Genomic DNA, 18,013 nt, shown 5'->3' on the forward strand with positions numbered 1-18,013 from the left:
GTTTTCATATTCAGTGTTTTATTGCTGTAACTGATCCAATCCAATGCTTAAGGACAAAATACTTAGCTTGCATCAAAATGGGAGCAAAAGATGCTTTCAAATATTCTACCACTAGAGTACATTGTTTTAAGCAAGAAACTGAAAATGATTAATTCCCTTGGACGTGGTGGAAGAATATAACCATTTGATTGGCTGTGGGAATTTGGAAACCAGTCTATTAGGTTTTTGGTGAAATGTAACAAGGTTAGAGATTAGATTAAGTGTATGGACTAAAAACACTCATTTTTGCTGTGATTTCTAAAAACATTTAAAGCAGATTTTATATTTTTTAATGTTTTAGGTGTTGTCATTTGTAAAATGTTTGCCACTTTGCTTGCAGATATCCTGCACAAACCCTGTGGTCCGCTTGTTGTGAGCAGTGTGTCTGGGAACTCGTACACTGTGTCCTGGGTTCAACCCCAGCAGGCGGGCTGGAAGATTGGATTCAAGGGATTTCTGGTGGAATTGGGCTCTGACAACATCAGCTGGACAAAGGTAGGTTATACTAGGTCCTGTTTAACATACTACCATCTGTATCTGTATGGATTTACGTCATTCACCAGCTGTGGTATGGTGACAACAGCCGGTTTCTTCTCTTTTTCAACCAAGTATTGAAATAAACATGGTAGACCCCGAACAGGCATAGTTTATAATCTGTTGGGATATCCTTCCTTGTGTGGATTCACTACCTGTGCTCCATAAAGTGGTTTATTAGAGTCGATGGTTTGTGCTACCCTGACTGGTAGAAAGGTCATACATAAATCCATTATATGCTGTTATAGTATCATTTTGGCTCATGGGTTATGAGAAGTATGCGTGTATGTGTAAATGGATTTCATATTTAATTTTTTTTTTTGTTTCCAAAGGCTAAGCAGACTGACATGACAAAGACAACTTGTACGTTTGAGAACTACGACCGAAGCAAGAGTCAGTTTGTGCGAGTGTCTTGTCAGTACGCGGATGGAGTGAGCAGTCCACTGGTCTCATGCGATCTCAAGAATGTCATTGCAGCTAAAGGTTTGTTCAATCTCAAAGATGTATTCAATATTTAACCATTTAAAATCGATCACATTGTCATACAGTTTTTACCAGCATTTTTGCACATATTCATATGGTATTTCGACACCAGTTTGTATCTTCTGCAAATTGTTGATATTTGTCATATGAGGAAATGTGCACTAAATATTTTGGCCCAGGTCATCACCTTCAGAAGAGATCCGTAATAGTCTAGCCTCTAGTAGGCCTTTGACCAATCCAGCTTGACAGAGCTAGTCCTGAAAGGAAAGAATGTTGATAGTATGAGGGATCCTTTAAGAAATCTATCTGTGGAATGGGCAGTATGTAGGTTTTGTAAATGGTTTCATCACTAACAAAGGGAGATAAAAACGTCATCTACAGAGGTGGGAGATTTTGTGTTGTGTTAAATGAAGGAAAATAACAGGTTTTTTTCAGAATGGTGTAATGATTAGATTTGCTAGCTGATATATTATGCTGATGCTTGTGTTGTTTACTGCTTGATACTGTACTTTAACACTTCAATGTCTTCTTTCAGCACAATCTCTGCAGTCACAGTCGATCTTGAAGGGGTCTAAAAGACCGACCCCCACACCGCTAATCCCTAGTTTGACTTCATCTGCACCTACCCAGGAAATGCAGAAACCAAATCCAGCGACTACAGTTAAATGTAAGATCAATTTGTGTATCTATGAATTCTACCTGTAGTCCCCTTATTTTTAGTTGTATTATTCCTGGACCCTAGCAGGTTATCATATACACACACACACTGGGAAAGTGGAAGCCAGATTGTCTTTTTTTGTGTCTGTGAACTGACATTGATTGAATTCTACCTATAATGACCTGTCTCTTTACCTGTAGGGACGGGATGTAGCCCAGTGGTAAAGTGTTCGCTTGATGCCCAGTCGGTCTGGGATCGATCCCCATCGGTGGGCCCATTGGACTATTTCTCGCTCTAGCCAGTGCACCACGACTGGTATACCAAAGGCTGTGTTATGTGTTATGCTGTCTGTGGGATGGTGCATATAAAAGATCCCTTGCTGTTAATCGAAAAGAGTAGCCCATGAAGTGGCAACAGTGGGTTTCCTCTCTCAATATCTGTGTGATCCTTTTAACCATATGTCTGACGCGATATAACCGTAAATAAAAAGTGTTGAGTGCATCGTTAAATAAAACATTTCCATCCATCCTTCCTTCCTTTACCTGTAATATCCATAGTCTAGCTGATTATTATGACAGTTGTGAGAGTTGAAACAGTAAGTCTGACACCCCCCCCCCCCCCCCCAAAAAAAAAAGAAAACCGTTGAAAAGAAAAAGAGAATTAAAAATAAATTTATATAGACTATTTATAGGTTATACTTTTTTTTCTTTCAGATATCCCATTTCTTTTTGTGTAACCCATCATCATGAATGAAAAATGGGTTGTGCAGAATTTAATGTGTGAGCTACGTGCGAATGAAACGGCGTGTGTTGCACAACAAACATTTATTTTCTTTCCTTCACACTTCATGTGCCTTAATTTCATCACTTTCAGCTAATTTGAAGAAGCCGTGTGGCCCTCTGCTAGTTGTGTCTGCATCTTCTGACAAGTTCTCGGTGAAATGGTGCAATCCCAGCCCGCCTAGTCCCAATCTGAAGGGCTTTGTGGTAGAGAGAAGTACCAACAACTCATCATGGACCAAGGTACAACTGCAGTGTATAATCTCTTCTTGCGAAACTAGATCCATCTTGTACTTGATGCTCATTTTAATATGCTTTTATACTTTGCACCAATCTAATCGCTAGACATCATGGACATGTAATTGTGCAGAAGGTTGTGTGATGGTCTGAAAGGTTTCGTTTGTTATCTTTATAAGGCTAAGAACCAGGATTTATTCTCTTTTGTAATTGAGGAGGGTGTTGGATATAGCTTCGTAGTTAAATATATGCTGAGGCATCTTTAAGTGTGTGTTCCTTTGCTTTTGTTTTCATAGTTGAGAACTACTAAGGAATCATATTTGATAATCATATGGACAAATAGACTGTATTTCAAGATGTAATATATCTTGAAATATGGTATATTTTTCTATAGGTGATATTATAGTTTAATTTGTAAAACAATGTTTAGCATTTTTAACCCATAATTGGTTAATCCTTATATGGCCTATAATTTTAATAAATGATAATAACAACAAAGATTTTCATATGTTTTCTATGCTTTCTTTGTGACAACCGTCAGTTTAAGATTGTTAATCACAAATAATCTTTAATGCAGGTTTATTCATCTGTTTGTAAGTATGTGTGCTGTTTCAGGTTTCCGAGTTGACCAAGTCTGTCACTATGTGTACGGTTACTGGCTGTGGTGTCGGTGATGGCCAGTTTGTGCGAGTGTTCGCCCAATACGACATTGGAAGAAGCGAACCTCTTGTGTCATGCAATCTCGTCAATGTTATTGCTGCTAAAGGTAGTTCAGTTATCGCATTATCTAGTGGGTTTACTTACTTCAAAAATAAACATTTTCCCCCACACCCCTTTCCTTTCTATGTTTAAGACCTATAGTCTGTCCCAGCTTCCTACAAATGTTTTTGTAAATAATTTCAGTTTCGTTTGATGTAAGAAGAAAAGTAAAGTGTTTCGGAAAAAAAAAAAAAATGTATGTGCAATATATAAAACAATCGGCTTAGAAATAAATAACTTATAGTAAATTCCTTGTGGTGAGGACTATAAATAAGCTAATATAAACACTAGATATCCTAAATTTAACGGAATAGTGTTTTTGTTTCTGTCATACAACTTCATGGATGTTAATTTTGTGTGCTCTAGTTTCAGCAAAGCAAGCTCCTTCACAGTCCACATCAGATGCCCGCAAACCGATGACACCTGCTGGTAACCAGTCGAGGTAAACCAAACCTGCCATGTTCTATGAGTCATGTCTTCTCGGTTCACTCGCGTTCAGCTTCCAGATTCAGCATATCACCTGTTTACTAATCATTTTGATACAAAGATCATATTTTCGTACCTGACTCTTTTTTTATTATGTGTTTGGTTAGCAAGGCTTTTGTTGCAATTTTCTGTATATATAATGTGAATTAGGGATCATGTTTTTATTGAGTCATTCAGACTAGTGTTTGTATACCATTAATCTGAGTTGGATAGTAAATCAAGCTATATTGACTTCGGTTTAATTTAGGAGTCAGCAGTGAAATGTTATTCATTTCTGCTTTGGTTTAGATGGAGTGAACTGGACTGAGTGTTTGATGTTTGCTTTGATTTAGATTGGAGTGAATCAGATGATTTTTAACATTCTGATTTGATTCACTTAAGTGAATCGAAGTATATGTTTTAAGACATAAACATGGAGTCATTTGAAATATGTTTGGATTGATTAGGACAACGTGTATTTTTAACTGATGGTTTGGATTACATGGAATGGATTGTACTCTATTTCTAACTTCTGCTTTTCTTTAGAAGTGAATTGGGCTAAATTTCTAGAATTCTGATTTTCTTTAGAAGTGAATAGGGCTAAATTTCTAACTTCTGGTTTGAATTAGGAAGAGCGAGTTGGATAATATTTCGAATTTTGGTTTGGTTGGAGTGAATAATGTTTTTTAACTTTCAGTTTTTATTCATATGGACTAAATAGGAATATGCTTTTGGACTGGATTGATTTAGTTTGATTACCTTCAGCGGAGTTACTCTTAAACCATTGGGCTGATTTTGATTTCAGTCTGTGATCATTTTTAACAAACTTAAATGTTTTGTATAGAATAAATATCAAGCTTGTTATTTTAAGTTTTGTTAGGAGAACAATCATTCTTGCATACGAGCTCTAACAAAGTGAAAGGAATGAAAACTTTAAAACTAAGATCCGAAACTTAGTGTTCTCAGGCCAGTGTAATTCTTTTTATAACATTTAAGATCAAGTACACCATCAACAAAGTTAATTTGATACATTTTCTTTTTGTCTTGAATACTATTCATCCTTCTAATACTGTTAATATCAAGGCATGCTCATCTTTTTTATTTAAAATGAATTTACTTCAGTTGTTATATTATTGTTTTATTTCATGGTTTTTTCAGATTTCATATTTTTTAAACAATGTTTAATCATTCATTCATGTGTTCTGCAAATATTGGAAACTTAGTAATTTTAAACATTTGTGATCTTTCATACAAAAGCCCCATTCCATTCATATTCATAACACTACTGATTAGCACGTGCCAGGATAGCAATCAACAAATCTGAAAAATATTACAGAACAGCTAAATTATTGTGTTGTGAAAACTTGCACAGATTTCATTGTTAAACCTGTGACACATTTCCATGCATATATGTGAATACATGTAAAGATAACCATGCTATAAACAACCCTCAAGGCTGAAAGCCTGAGGACTGTTAGTTTTTAAGGTTAATTACTAAATCAGTTTAAATAATACATATTATTAATGATAAATTACTTTGTTATTCATATTTTTCAGAATGCTTGCTCGTTTCCAGCTATGTAGCTGACCTCATAATTATTTGTGACTTCTAAAAATAATGTTATTGCATAACAAAAGTTATATGTAAAATAAACAGAAGAAAACAAACACCCGCATAGAAAGAAGGAAATTATAGCATAATACAAATGTTTATGTTGCTTAAAAAACATTTTTTTTGTATTTGTAATGGGAATTGAGAGAATAGATGAAAACATGAGAACTTAATATTGCTCAACAAAATCAAAGATAAAAATTATACTGCAGTTTTATAATATTAAATCAGCTGTATCTATTTATGCAGCAGAAAGTGACCTCAAGAATCCATTATTCTTAAGGCTTAAATCCAGTTTGCCAGGAAAGATAAGGCAAACAAAGGGTAATCAAATGGGTAAGTAATAAACAAAGTAATACAGAAAAGAAAACCTGAACATTCAGTTAGAAAATTTAATATAAACCAGATGAAACATTTGGTTACGAACTCTGAATTGATAAGAAAACTGAATCCAGTTACAAAACAAGTAAACTGAACTCGGTTACTAAAAGTGTATCTCTGGATTACAAGAGTCTTATTGTCATATAACACTCTGTTGTTAAAATGTTCACTGTCAGCTAGGTGAACAAGAAAAAGATGGTGTGTGTTTAGATTTTGTGCAATCAATATAAAAAGTTTAATATTTGTAATAACTATTACAGAATTTATATGCTAATTGAAAAACACAAGTCTTCTAATCCTTGGTTACAATGTGTTTTTCATATATTAATTTTAACAAAATACTTAATGCAAATATCTAGTATTCACTACATGTGCATCTAATATGCACCAACATTAACTTCAAATTACTTTGAAATATGAAATATTTCACATACTGTACATGTAAATTGTTTTCTATTACCAGCATACATGTTTGATTATTTTTAATTATTACTTTACATTCATGTAAATTGCAATTTGATGCTTGTAAAAGATGTTTTAAAACAACTCTTTTGACTGCTCTAAAAGTAACATTATCTGTAATTGAATTAATATGTGCATATTAATTAACTAAATTTGATAAAATAGTATGCAATGAATTACATGTAAAAGGTAAATGAAACTGTTTTTAATCTGAGACTATATGTGCTGTTTGTAAGCACCAAATAGATTGTACATCAACAATTATTATTATCTCACAAAACATTTGTTGGATGAACCATTTAATTGAAATCATGTTACCCTAAATAAAACAGATTTTAAACCTGTTCCTTGTTCAAAATAAATATGATTACATTATTTTTTTATATGAAGAAGTTAGTACTAAACAAATCAAACTTGTATAAAATTAAATACTGTAAATCATGAAATTAATGCGAGCAAGTAATTAATGCGAAAAATGCGGCGAACACATCGACGCAATAATAACTTGACGCATTTTGTTTATTCTCATTTCCAATACAAAAAATATGCAGGATTTTACTATAATACTTCTAAATAAAATATAAAACTTTTATAATATAAAGATGAAACAAAATACAAAAACAATTTTTGTTAAATGTCTTTTTGTGAATACTTCAAGAATCTTTCTTTCGTTTCGATGTTGCCATTCTATTTTCACTATCCTGGAATATCATAGCGGTTATATAATGCAGTGATGTTCCTAATGTTTTTTTTTAAAAAGCTCATTTTGCGATGTGAGTACTTTTCAAATTTTCTTACAGTACACTTCTGGATTACTGTATACATTTAAACTGTTTTGAACATTTGTAAAATTATAATCAACAAATTGTATTACTAAATATATTCCTTTAAAAATGAAACAGTAGAAAATTATATAACCGCAACCAACAATCCGTGCGTATTTTTTCAAACCATTTGGCTCGACTCTATACATGTCATTTAAGTTAGACTGATCGCAAGTTGTATTTGTTAACGTCTATTCCTGTGCTGCGCATCAAGTGTATAAAATCAGTCTAAAACATTTGTTAGAATAATACGTCTGCGTTCGCGTGCCCTGTAATAGCGACCCGTTTACCTTTTATTCCTACTGGTGGATTAATTAGAAGCGATCACCACACAAAAGTGCGAGGCATACCCTTAACAATAAGGTGTAGTTATACTAATTACACTACTTTAAGTAATTAGGGTTTCCTGGTCGATCCACCATGCGATCAGCTTCAGATTATGTAGTAGCTGTGAAAACAACTACTGACTTCTTTTGACATGAAAGATGAAGCCCAAACAATATAATAACAACACAACAGTGGTTTTTATGTGATGTGGACTTTTGCCCGACGCATTAATAAAAATACGCATTTGTGTTCACTCGTGTACGGACGCAATAATATCATGACGTATTAATTACATGATTTACAGTATATGGTGTTCAAGCATAAACATCAAATTTAATTTATTAATAATCTCCAAAAGAACAAGGCCTATTTATATTACACATCATTAACAAGTAATTAACTACTTGTATTATCAATATATTTAATTTAATAAAGGGTGGTACACATGAGGCAATGAATAATTGTTTTCTATTACAGCACTAATTCTAATAAAGTTGAATATTAAGATAGAACACCCCCCCCCCCCCCCCCCACCCATATAATAATGATTGCTGATTGATGCTGTATGTGACCTGATAAACGTGGGTAAAGCAGTTATATTTGTACTTGTTAATAAACTGGAATGGCTGACTCACAACAGCGATACAGAATCAAACTGAACATACAGAGTTAACAGTATTACTTAAAAAAAAAAACCCACCAAAAAGCACTTTAACAAAAACATAAAACATAATTGATAGGTTCAGTAAAGGGTTTTGTTCCAACCTGTTGCTTTAAAAAAAAATATATATTTTTTAAAACAAAACAAAAATTAAAATGCCTTTTGGTTTACTACAATACCACTTTAAGTAAAAAGAAAAAAGAAAACCTGTTTGTTGCCCGTGCTCTTTTTCTTTCAGGTTTCAATTCTTGTTAGTGAATGGCTAACAAGCTGGGCATCACACTTTGTGCACAAAAGGAAATAACTAAACATCTAACCAAAATGCATTCAGATTTCTTGCAGTATCACTGGTTATTTTATTTAAAATCCAGCCCATTGACGCCAAAGTTTTTACAACTCTCCTACAGAATATTTTCCTTCCATGCTTTGTAGCTTCCAGCAGAACATGTCACAGCCAGTGGGATCCCTCAACAGTAGAATGAAACCGCCGACATCTACCAATGGTATTTGTATTACACTTATTATTGCTTAAGTTAAGTGGAATCTTAACTTTACATTTTACTGTAGTAACTAGAATGTTGCATTGATAACATATACTACATCGTATAATGTTGACGATGAAAGGGTTTACTGATGTGACAAAGATGGTAATTTAATAATTAAAAAAATTTAAATTTAATAAATAACCCCTTCGACAAGGTGGGGATTAAAGATGTATTTGCCAAAAATACACTCGCCAGTAGCTGGCCAATGAATTATGATGTCTGGTTCAGCAAAACGACATCGACCTAATGACATCATAGCCTGGTGTAAAGAATACCATAATAATGGCCTAAATAGCAACATGAATTTCATTTCAAAATGATGTGAAAAAAAGATAGTATATAATACTGATCATTATTTTGAATATTTTGTATTCATTTTATATTGTAACCAGAATGCAGGGTTTAAGTTTTCAACCATGAAACATGAACTGAAGTTAAATCTGGCAAATATATATTTCACAATTAATTACCTAAGCAGCTAATAACAATAGTTAACATGTTTTGTGAAATCTTATTGTGTAGCAATTGGGGTAAGACAAAAGAGAGGATTTTCTTTAGCTTAAACCCTGGAAGTGGAAACAAATATGTTATGCTGGAGGGAAATCCTGACTCGACAGACTGCCTGAAATGAGCCTTTGCAAATTTAAGACACAACGTGTAACTCAAGGGATGGGATTTTGCTTTCTCCTGCAAGGATAAGTGATTATTTTTCTTGCCTACCAAAACTATATTTATAACTTTCAAAGATAAAGACCTGCAAAAATGAAAATATAAATACCCAAAATTTATTCATCGGCAAAACAAGCACCGTAGAAAGCTAACAGAATTTTTTATAATGATTTGTCAGAATGCAGTGCATGCTGCTTGTATCTTTCCTGAGGAATAACAGAATAATCCATAACACTTTAAAACACAGATCTCGTTATGGTAGGCAGGAAATAACAATCCATGATAATTCTGGTTTTTAGAAACATCACATATAGTATTATAACTATAAGATCAATACTGAATCATGACATACTGAATCATGACATATTTAGTTATACTCACTTAGTTGGACCTCTTGTTATTTCCTGAGATTTGAAGGTTTTAAAGAGATTATATTGTTTGCCATGAAAACACATCTTTGAATTGAATTTAATAAACTTTTAATTTCTCAACAGAATTTAAAATTGCTTGCATTCATAATTGACCAAATTTAAATCACCCATAACCTTCAAATTTTCAAATTTGAACATTTATTTCACCAAAGTGTACTTCAGAAATGTACAAGTCTCACTGTGTTTCATTTATTTAAACCTACCGTCTTATCATTGATTTAAGCATAAACTAAGACACATGTGTACATGGATTTGCCCATCATTTATGTCTAAAGTAATAGTCATAGTTCTTTCCTATTCTAATACTTGATGGTAAAGTACAAGTATGGATGATTCATTTTTCTAAAATAAAAAATTCATGCTGATATTTATTTGAAGTAAATTAAAATATAAAAGTTAGGTACCTATAAAAGAAATCACAGCATGAGAAGTATGTTTAAATGATTATAGCTGATCGCTGATTGGTTCAAACTGGTAATCACAGCATGAGAAGTATGTTTAAATGATTATAGCTGATCGCTGATTGGTTCAAACTGGTAATCACAGCATGAGAAGTATGTTTAAATGATTATAGTTGATCGCTGATTGGTTCAAACTGGTAATCACAGCATGAGAAGTATGTTTAAATGATTATAGCTGATTGCTGATTGGTTCAAACTGGTAATCACAGCATGAGAAGTATGTTTAAATGATTATAGCTGATCGCTGATTGGTTCAAACTGGTAATCAATGTCTACATTTCATCCTTTACAATTACAAACACATTTTAACTAAAGTAAATACATTGCAGTAATATTCTATCAAACATTAGCTTAAATAATACTGCAGTGCTTTTTTTCTGAAATCATTAATATCCAAAACTGCTACTGAATTTTTCTGAATTGAAAAAATCCACAACCTAATAGCCCATCTTTTATTTGAAGTAAAGAGGTTCATCCATAAACATGAGATGTCACATTGTTTATTTAAATAAAGACACTATTACTGGTAGTGTTTATTAAAAGTTACATCCTAATATCCCATTGTTTAAAGTAATATACTAGTACTAGTAATGGCCCATTGTTTAAAGTAATATACTAGTACTAGTAATGGCCCATTGTTTAAAGTAATATACTAGTACTAGTAATGGCCCATTGTTTATCTACAGTCAGGAGCTAAAGCTCTTAAGAAGTGTTTTAAAATCTATTTATTTTGTTTAAGTAAACTACTAACAGCTCATTGGTTAATTTAATTTATTGTTTATTTTGAGTTAACTGCGGCTAAAATTTATCAAGTAGATAATAGTCCATTGTTTAGTAATAACCGATACTTTATTTCCTCTTTACTAAAAATATGATTTATCTGTGCTGCACATATGTTTAATTTAGTTAAAATGAACCGCTTAACTTACTGCTTTAACCACTTAACTTTGTTCAATATTTAACCAAAGTAAATCATTCACATCAGTTACTTAAACATACCAGTAAACTGTTGATTATTAATGATAATTTTAAGATCTATTACATTTTAACATGTCTATGCCATGACTCAAACTTGAACAATTATATTAAGCTGATATTCAAAGACATGTATGTAAAGTATTGCTAATTTAATCAAAATTTTATTAGCCAAATAGTAAAAGTTGTAGCCACTTTCTGTAACAATTAGCAATAGGCTAATTTGGCAGGGTGAGCTCTGCCATACTAAAGTACACTGTTGATAATTAATTTATTAACGATAATCTTAACTGTTACATCATGTTAGTTTAGTACATGTATGTCTGTTAAACTGTTGATGATGACATCATTAATGATGATGCTAGTGACTACTACATATCTTGGCAATCAACAGCTACGTGTAACGAACATTTTCATACATGTATGTTTCTTTATTTTAACCTGTCCAAAATAATAATAAACTTTGTTAACCGAGTGAAAATCACATTCAATGCAAAATGCATGCTGATCTCCAATGTGGCACTTACTTACATAAGAAAACAAGAATTATATACTGATATACACATGTATATGTCAAAACGTTGCATATTATAATCATAAACATAACACTGATATATGAATATGTAACTTCAGATATAATACATTTTATTATTTTTAACTGAATTATGATAATATTAATAAAAAGTTCAGTTATCCTTGTATATTATATATGTATATAATAATACTTTTTGACATTTTTATTCACTAAAATATTATTACTTGTACTTATTTGTGTTATTGATGTTTGTGTGGGGAACACAAATGATTTAACATATTTGCCTTTTTAATATCAGATTGTTAGCCATGCCACAATATAGCTTATTGTGTATTAAAATTAGCATTCTTTTTTTATGATACATGTATGTTATTAATCATTATACTAATTCTTTATTGACTTAAGCTATAAAGCTCATAAGTTACAGTCACGAAAATATATAAATACACAAATAAGCTAATCCTTAATTCTGATTGTCTTGTTTTTGTCATTATCTAATAACAATAATATTTTTTGCAATAGGCTATTAGCCATTACAATATCTAAAATATGAATTTTCTGGGATACTAAACATGTACATGTATATAAATTATTAGCACGTATACAAGGCTTATCAGTCACAAAAGATAAATATATATATATATATATAAAATTTAATCACAAAAATATATTACAAAATATAATAATTAATCATACAGGTAATAATGTGGACAAGCTTTTATAGTACAATGTTATTTCTTAGTTCAAATGAATTGTTTCTTAGTTGAAATGCATTGTTTCTTAGTTGAAATTCATTGCAGTAATTTATCACTAAATTCTTAGTTGAGCATTAAAATATTATTACTTAAAAACAAAACATATAAACATATTTTAGCATATAATTTAAGGTTTGCTACATGAAGTGTACTCGGTGCAAAAAAGGGCGGGACGTAGCCCAGTGGTAAAGCGTTCGCTTAATGCGCAGTCAGTCTAGGATCGATCCCCGTTGGTGGACCCATATGGCTATTTCTTGTTCCAGCCAGTGCTCCATAACTGGTGTAACAAAGGCGGTGGTATATACTATCCTGTCTGTGGGATGGTGCACATAAAAGATCCTTTGTTGCTAATCAAAAAGAGTAGCCCATGAAGTGGCAACAGTTTCCTCTCTCAATATTTGTGTCGTCCTTAACCATATGTCTGACGCCATATAACCGTAATTAAAATGTGTTGAGTGCAAAAAAACAAACAAAAAACTTTCAGCATAAACTTACGCACATATTGCTTGTAACAAAAGAATTATTAAAAATGCTCATATCAATACACAAAAAAAAGGAAAAAAAGACAGCATAAACTAACACAAATAATTCTTATAACAAAATAATTATTAAAAATGCTTATTTGGAGTAGCTATGAAAGATTCTTTTACTGTTTCCATAATAATAGGAAATAAGTTTGTTTGTGGTGACTTGGTGTTCATACTTCTAAGGAGAAGTGTCATTCAGCAGACTTTCAACATCTTTAGCCCAATAATATCATTAGGTTATCAATATAACATCATATTACAGTGTGTACAGCATGTCTTAACAAGCACTACTAAAGCAATACATGTTGACTCATGGGGCCCATAAAATCTTTATATTGCCTAAGTTTAAGGGACATAACTCTGTATGAAATTGCCAAATCCCTATGAAAGTCAAAGATGTTAAATTTGTAACTCAACATGATAAAGCTATCTACATGATTTCAACGCTGTGCCTTGGGGCATTGCAAAATTTAAGTCTCAGAAACTATATATGGAACTAATATATTTTATTATCAGATGGTTCTATAATTTTAAACCAGAATTTAATACTTCTATAATGTCATTTATTATCAAAAGATATTTTCCAGACATAAAATCCTGTGTGTTCTGTGTTACCATTACTGTTGACAAAACTCAGATGTATTATTAGTTTTTCAATATACAGGTTTCTAAAATAAAACTGCAACATCACATAAAATATGATATACAATGCATAACATAAAATATAATATAATATGCAATGTATCACCTTCAAAACTGGTACACTCATGATTAGGTTTCAGTGAAATGTAAATTAATTTGTTAATTTATCACATAATAGATGACCTTTTCTGATTTACCCACTAATATTTTTAGCATTTCAATAATGGCCCAAGCATAAATACTATTATTTAAAAGTACAATATTTTAACTGCATACTACATGTACAGGTACTTGATGATGTATTTGGCAATTTTGTCCCTTTTACAACCCCCCCAACCCCAACCCCCGATAAAAACAAACCCACAAACAACCAAAACAAAAACCAACATAATGTATTTTCATTATTACTAGGTAATTTCCAATGTATACAATAATAATTATATAAGAATAATTGTACATCATCCTTATTATTTGCTATATATAACAGTGCATTGCAATCAATATTGTATCTGACACCATATAATTGTAATTAAAATGTGTTGAGTGCATTGTTAAATAAAAACATTCCTTCCTTCAGTATTCCATTTTATTACCAATATTAATAATAAAAATAAATAGCTGTTCTAGCTTATTTGTCCATGCGTGGTACGCAGAAAAGCATATACTATAATTAAATTGTTTGTCCATGCGTGGTACGCAGAAAAGCATATACTATAATTAAATTGTTTGTCCATGCGTGGTACGCAGAAAAGCATATACTATAATTAAATTGTTTGTCCATGCGTGGTACGCAGAAAAGCATATACTATAATTAAATTGTTTGATAATGTTGTTATAAAAGCATCTAAATGTACATGTAAATGTAAAACATGTTTTTTGAATTATTGAGTAAGTCTTGTTATTTCACTGAAAACACATTAATAGACCATGTAGTAATTTTACGCAATATACCCAGTCAGTATATGAGGGTTAAAACATATTAACTACTTATATGTCTGATTGTGTGTTATAATAAAAATAACCCATAGAACATGTTATATAAACATACAGGATTCCCAAGGCTTCTAGAATTTTTATAAAATCCAGTAGCCATAGGATCAGTGATTTAATTTTTTTTACTAGCCATGATTAAAAAATCACTAGCCCTACTTTACTTTAAGTTAATACAATTTTACTAAATAATAGTTATAATCAGATATGTCACCTAAAGAGAAAGATAGAGCTTAAAACACTAACATTGGGCGCTTGGGGTGAGGGTAGGATATTCATATTTACAAAATAGACTTGACTATAACATTTGACCCCAAAAAATTCACTAGCCGTCTGGCATAGAAATAGTAGTTATTTACTAGCCCAACACTGAATATCACTAGCCATGGGAGTGGGGCTACCATAATCTAGAAGCCCTGGGATTCCAGATCTATTAAAGATTTTAAATAGTTAATACATGTATAATTTACACCAGACAGATTTTATTATATATATTAAAATATATATATATTTTGCATGCCATGCCTGTATTGGTAAAATGGTGTCTACAGTTAGTTTTTTTTCAATAGAATATTACCCTTTGTTTGACACCCAATGGCCTAAATACAGATTTTGCAAAAATAAATTAAACAGTATTTAAAAAACAACATAAAAAGCTAATTTTCTTATAAGGGATTTCAAATATCATTCTAGAATATGTGTCAATCACCATCTATTTAAATAATACTATTAATAGCCATATAATATTAAGAACAATGGCTGAGGTGACATTAAATCTTCCTCTCCTGTTTTAACAATATATGTATTCATTAATACAGTGTCATGTATATATTTATTTGTATTTTATTCATAATTCTAAAACAACAAAATTAAATCCAACAGCTAATACAGTGCTCATCATTTCATTACTACAGGCTCTGATACTGGTTTATAAAGCAAGCAATATGCAATAATATAATTTATTATGGGTAAATACCTCTCAATATTAATTATTAGCTTTAATACCAGTGTATACCTTAATACTAAAATTGAAAATACTGTGATAGATTTATAAAAATGTGTACATCACTAGATTTAATATCACTGTATATCTTAATACTAGGGAGTTCACTCAAAATTTATTCTAACATATGCCATTCAATGCAGTTCTTCAAAAGAAGCAAAATGCACTTTGAATTTTGTAAATTGGACAAGTAGCTTTTGAGAATTAATAATACTAAATATTACTGTTATATATATGTATAAACAATCTGTACAATACTAAATTTAATCCCAGTGTATATCTTGATTCTAAATATTACTATGATAGATTTATAAACACTGTGGGCAATACTATATTTAATATGTATGCATCTTAATATTACAATTAAAAATATTACTGGGATATATTTATAAGCAAAATATCTTGTTAATATTAAATTATTACTGTGATGGATTTACAACAGTATTGTGATGTAACGATTTCTGCCTTCAGGAATACTCCAGCTTCTTTGAAATAAGTAAAAACTTTAGTTACATTTTCCTTACACAAATAATAGACATAATGATGTGCATACATTGTTGCATAAACGGTTTTCATACACATTGATTTTTAGATCGTAATAAAAGAGAGAGAAAAAAATATTGATATTGTTACCGACTAATATGTCAGAGTAAAAACCATTGACAATGAAAATTAATATGCTGTATTATCTTTGTGTTTTACAACATGTCCTGATGAATAATACAAATACATCTATAACAAAATAAGCCTATGATTACTCTGTCACTGTGTAACAGTCTATATGGATGAAATCTGCATGCACAAACATGTCACCTGTTCCTCTCGGCGTAAATCACTGAATCTGAATGTGATGGAAATGACATTTGACTTTTGTTCGGTTTACATGTACATGCATCTTCATTAATACAATGTCAACATTACCTTTTGCTATGAACATTTGATCCAAATATCTCATTTGGCTTGTAGGTTTAAGTCTTTTTTTTTTCTTCTTCTTTTTTAAAAAATAAATGAATAAAAAAACCCATCCTCATTCTTTGATACATTGATAACTTTGGTTTTGCTTATATTACCACGGTAAAGGAGATATGTGGAGAAGGCACTAAGGTCTAATTTCAATCATTTTCAATTTCCATTTTCAGGTAGGGGCACACCTTGTGTAATATTCTAATTTCTAACTGATTTTATTTGTATCTTTCAGACAAGGGCCAAGCCTTCTCGGCTGTCGACAGATCGTTGAAGGACAACAGACCTGGTCTGCAGAGACTGGGGCCATCAACCGTGCTGTGCAAGTATGTTATTCACTTGTCTTGGTAGTACCTGTATTATTGCTAATTAATGTGCGAATTACTGCAGGAGTGAGATGTATGTGGTGGATGGGGTAGGATCTATCTTGATCAGTAGAGTACACGTACAGCTACAGATTTTCAAACCTATCTTAGTGGTACAATATCATAACACTATCATAAGCTATGATGTCACTATGACACACATGGGTGGGACATAGCTCAGTTATAAAGTACTCATCTGATGTGTGGTCGGATTGGGATCGATCATCCCAGTCGGTGGGCCCATTGGGATAGTTCTGCAGTGCACCACGACTCGTATATTAAAGGCCATGGTATGTGCTGTTCTGTCTGGTGCCTATAAAAGATCTCTTACTACTAATGAAAAAATGTAGCGGGTTTCCACTGGCCTCGGTGGTGTAGTGGTTAAGCCATCGTACATAAGGCTGGTAGGTACTGGGTTCATAGCCCGGTACCGGCTCCCAACCAGAGCGAGTTTTGACGATCACTACACCCTCTTTTTCTCTTCATAACCACTAACAACTAACATCTAACCCACTGTCCTGGACAGACAGCCCAGGTAGCTGAGGTGTGTGTCCATGACATTGTGCTTGAACCTTAATTGGATATAAGCACGAAAATAACCGATGATAACTAAATCAATGTGCTCTAGTGGTGACATAAAACAAACTGTAACTTTACGACACATGCCATAGCATAACAGTTTTACAATATCGTAGTGCTAAGATAATTATATATACTTTCCCACAGAAAGGTCAGTGCATATCATGGATTTTGTATCAGTCAAGTATACTAACTGTGGAATCTCCTGCCTGTCATCTGTCTTTGCCAGTAACAGTATTTGTATGTGAAATCCACTGATATTTGTTTTACTTTAGGTTTCAAGAACACATCATTTAACATCACTTCTATTTACAAGCTGACAGTTTTTAATGTTGTAATATATTTTCTACAG

The 18,013-nt window shown here is 31.9% G+C and overlaps 1 protein-coding gene across 1 annotated transcript in view; it reads left to right on the top strand.

Annotated features, from left to right (window-relative positions):
- The window catches only part of LOC121380623, a 38,396-nt gene that overhangs the window by 5,797 nt on the left and 14,586 nt on the right, over positions 1-18,013 (top strand). Inside the window, exons 5-12 of the mRNA XM_041509525.1 lie at positions 380-534; positions 906-1,056; positions 1,592-1,723; positions 2,588-2,736; positions 3,346-3,496; positions 3,856-3,931; positions 8,654-8,724; positions 16,953-17,043. Coding sequence (XP_041365459.1) covers positions 380-534; positions 906-1,056; positions 1,592-1,723; positions 2,588-2,736; positions 3,346-3,496; positions 3,856-3,931; positions 8,654-8,724; positions 16,953-17,043 — 976 coding nt within the window. The remainder of the gene's footprint in view (positions 1-379; positions 535-905; positions 1,057-1,591; positions 1,724-2,587; positions 2,737-3,345; positions 3,497-3,855; positions 3,932-8,653; positions 8,725-16,952; positions 17,044-18,013) is intronic.

This window comes from Gigantopelta aegis, chromosome 9 (genome assembly GCF_016097555.1).
Source record: "Gigantopelta aegis isolate Gae_Host chromosome 9, Gae_host_genome, whole genome shotgun sequence".
In the NCBI taxonomy this organism is placed as follows: domain Eukaryota; kingdom Metazoa; phylum Mollusca; class Gastropoda; order Neomphalida; family Peltospiridae; genus Gigantopelta; species Gigantopelta aegis.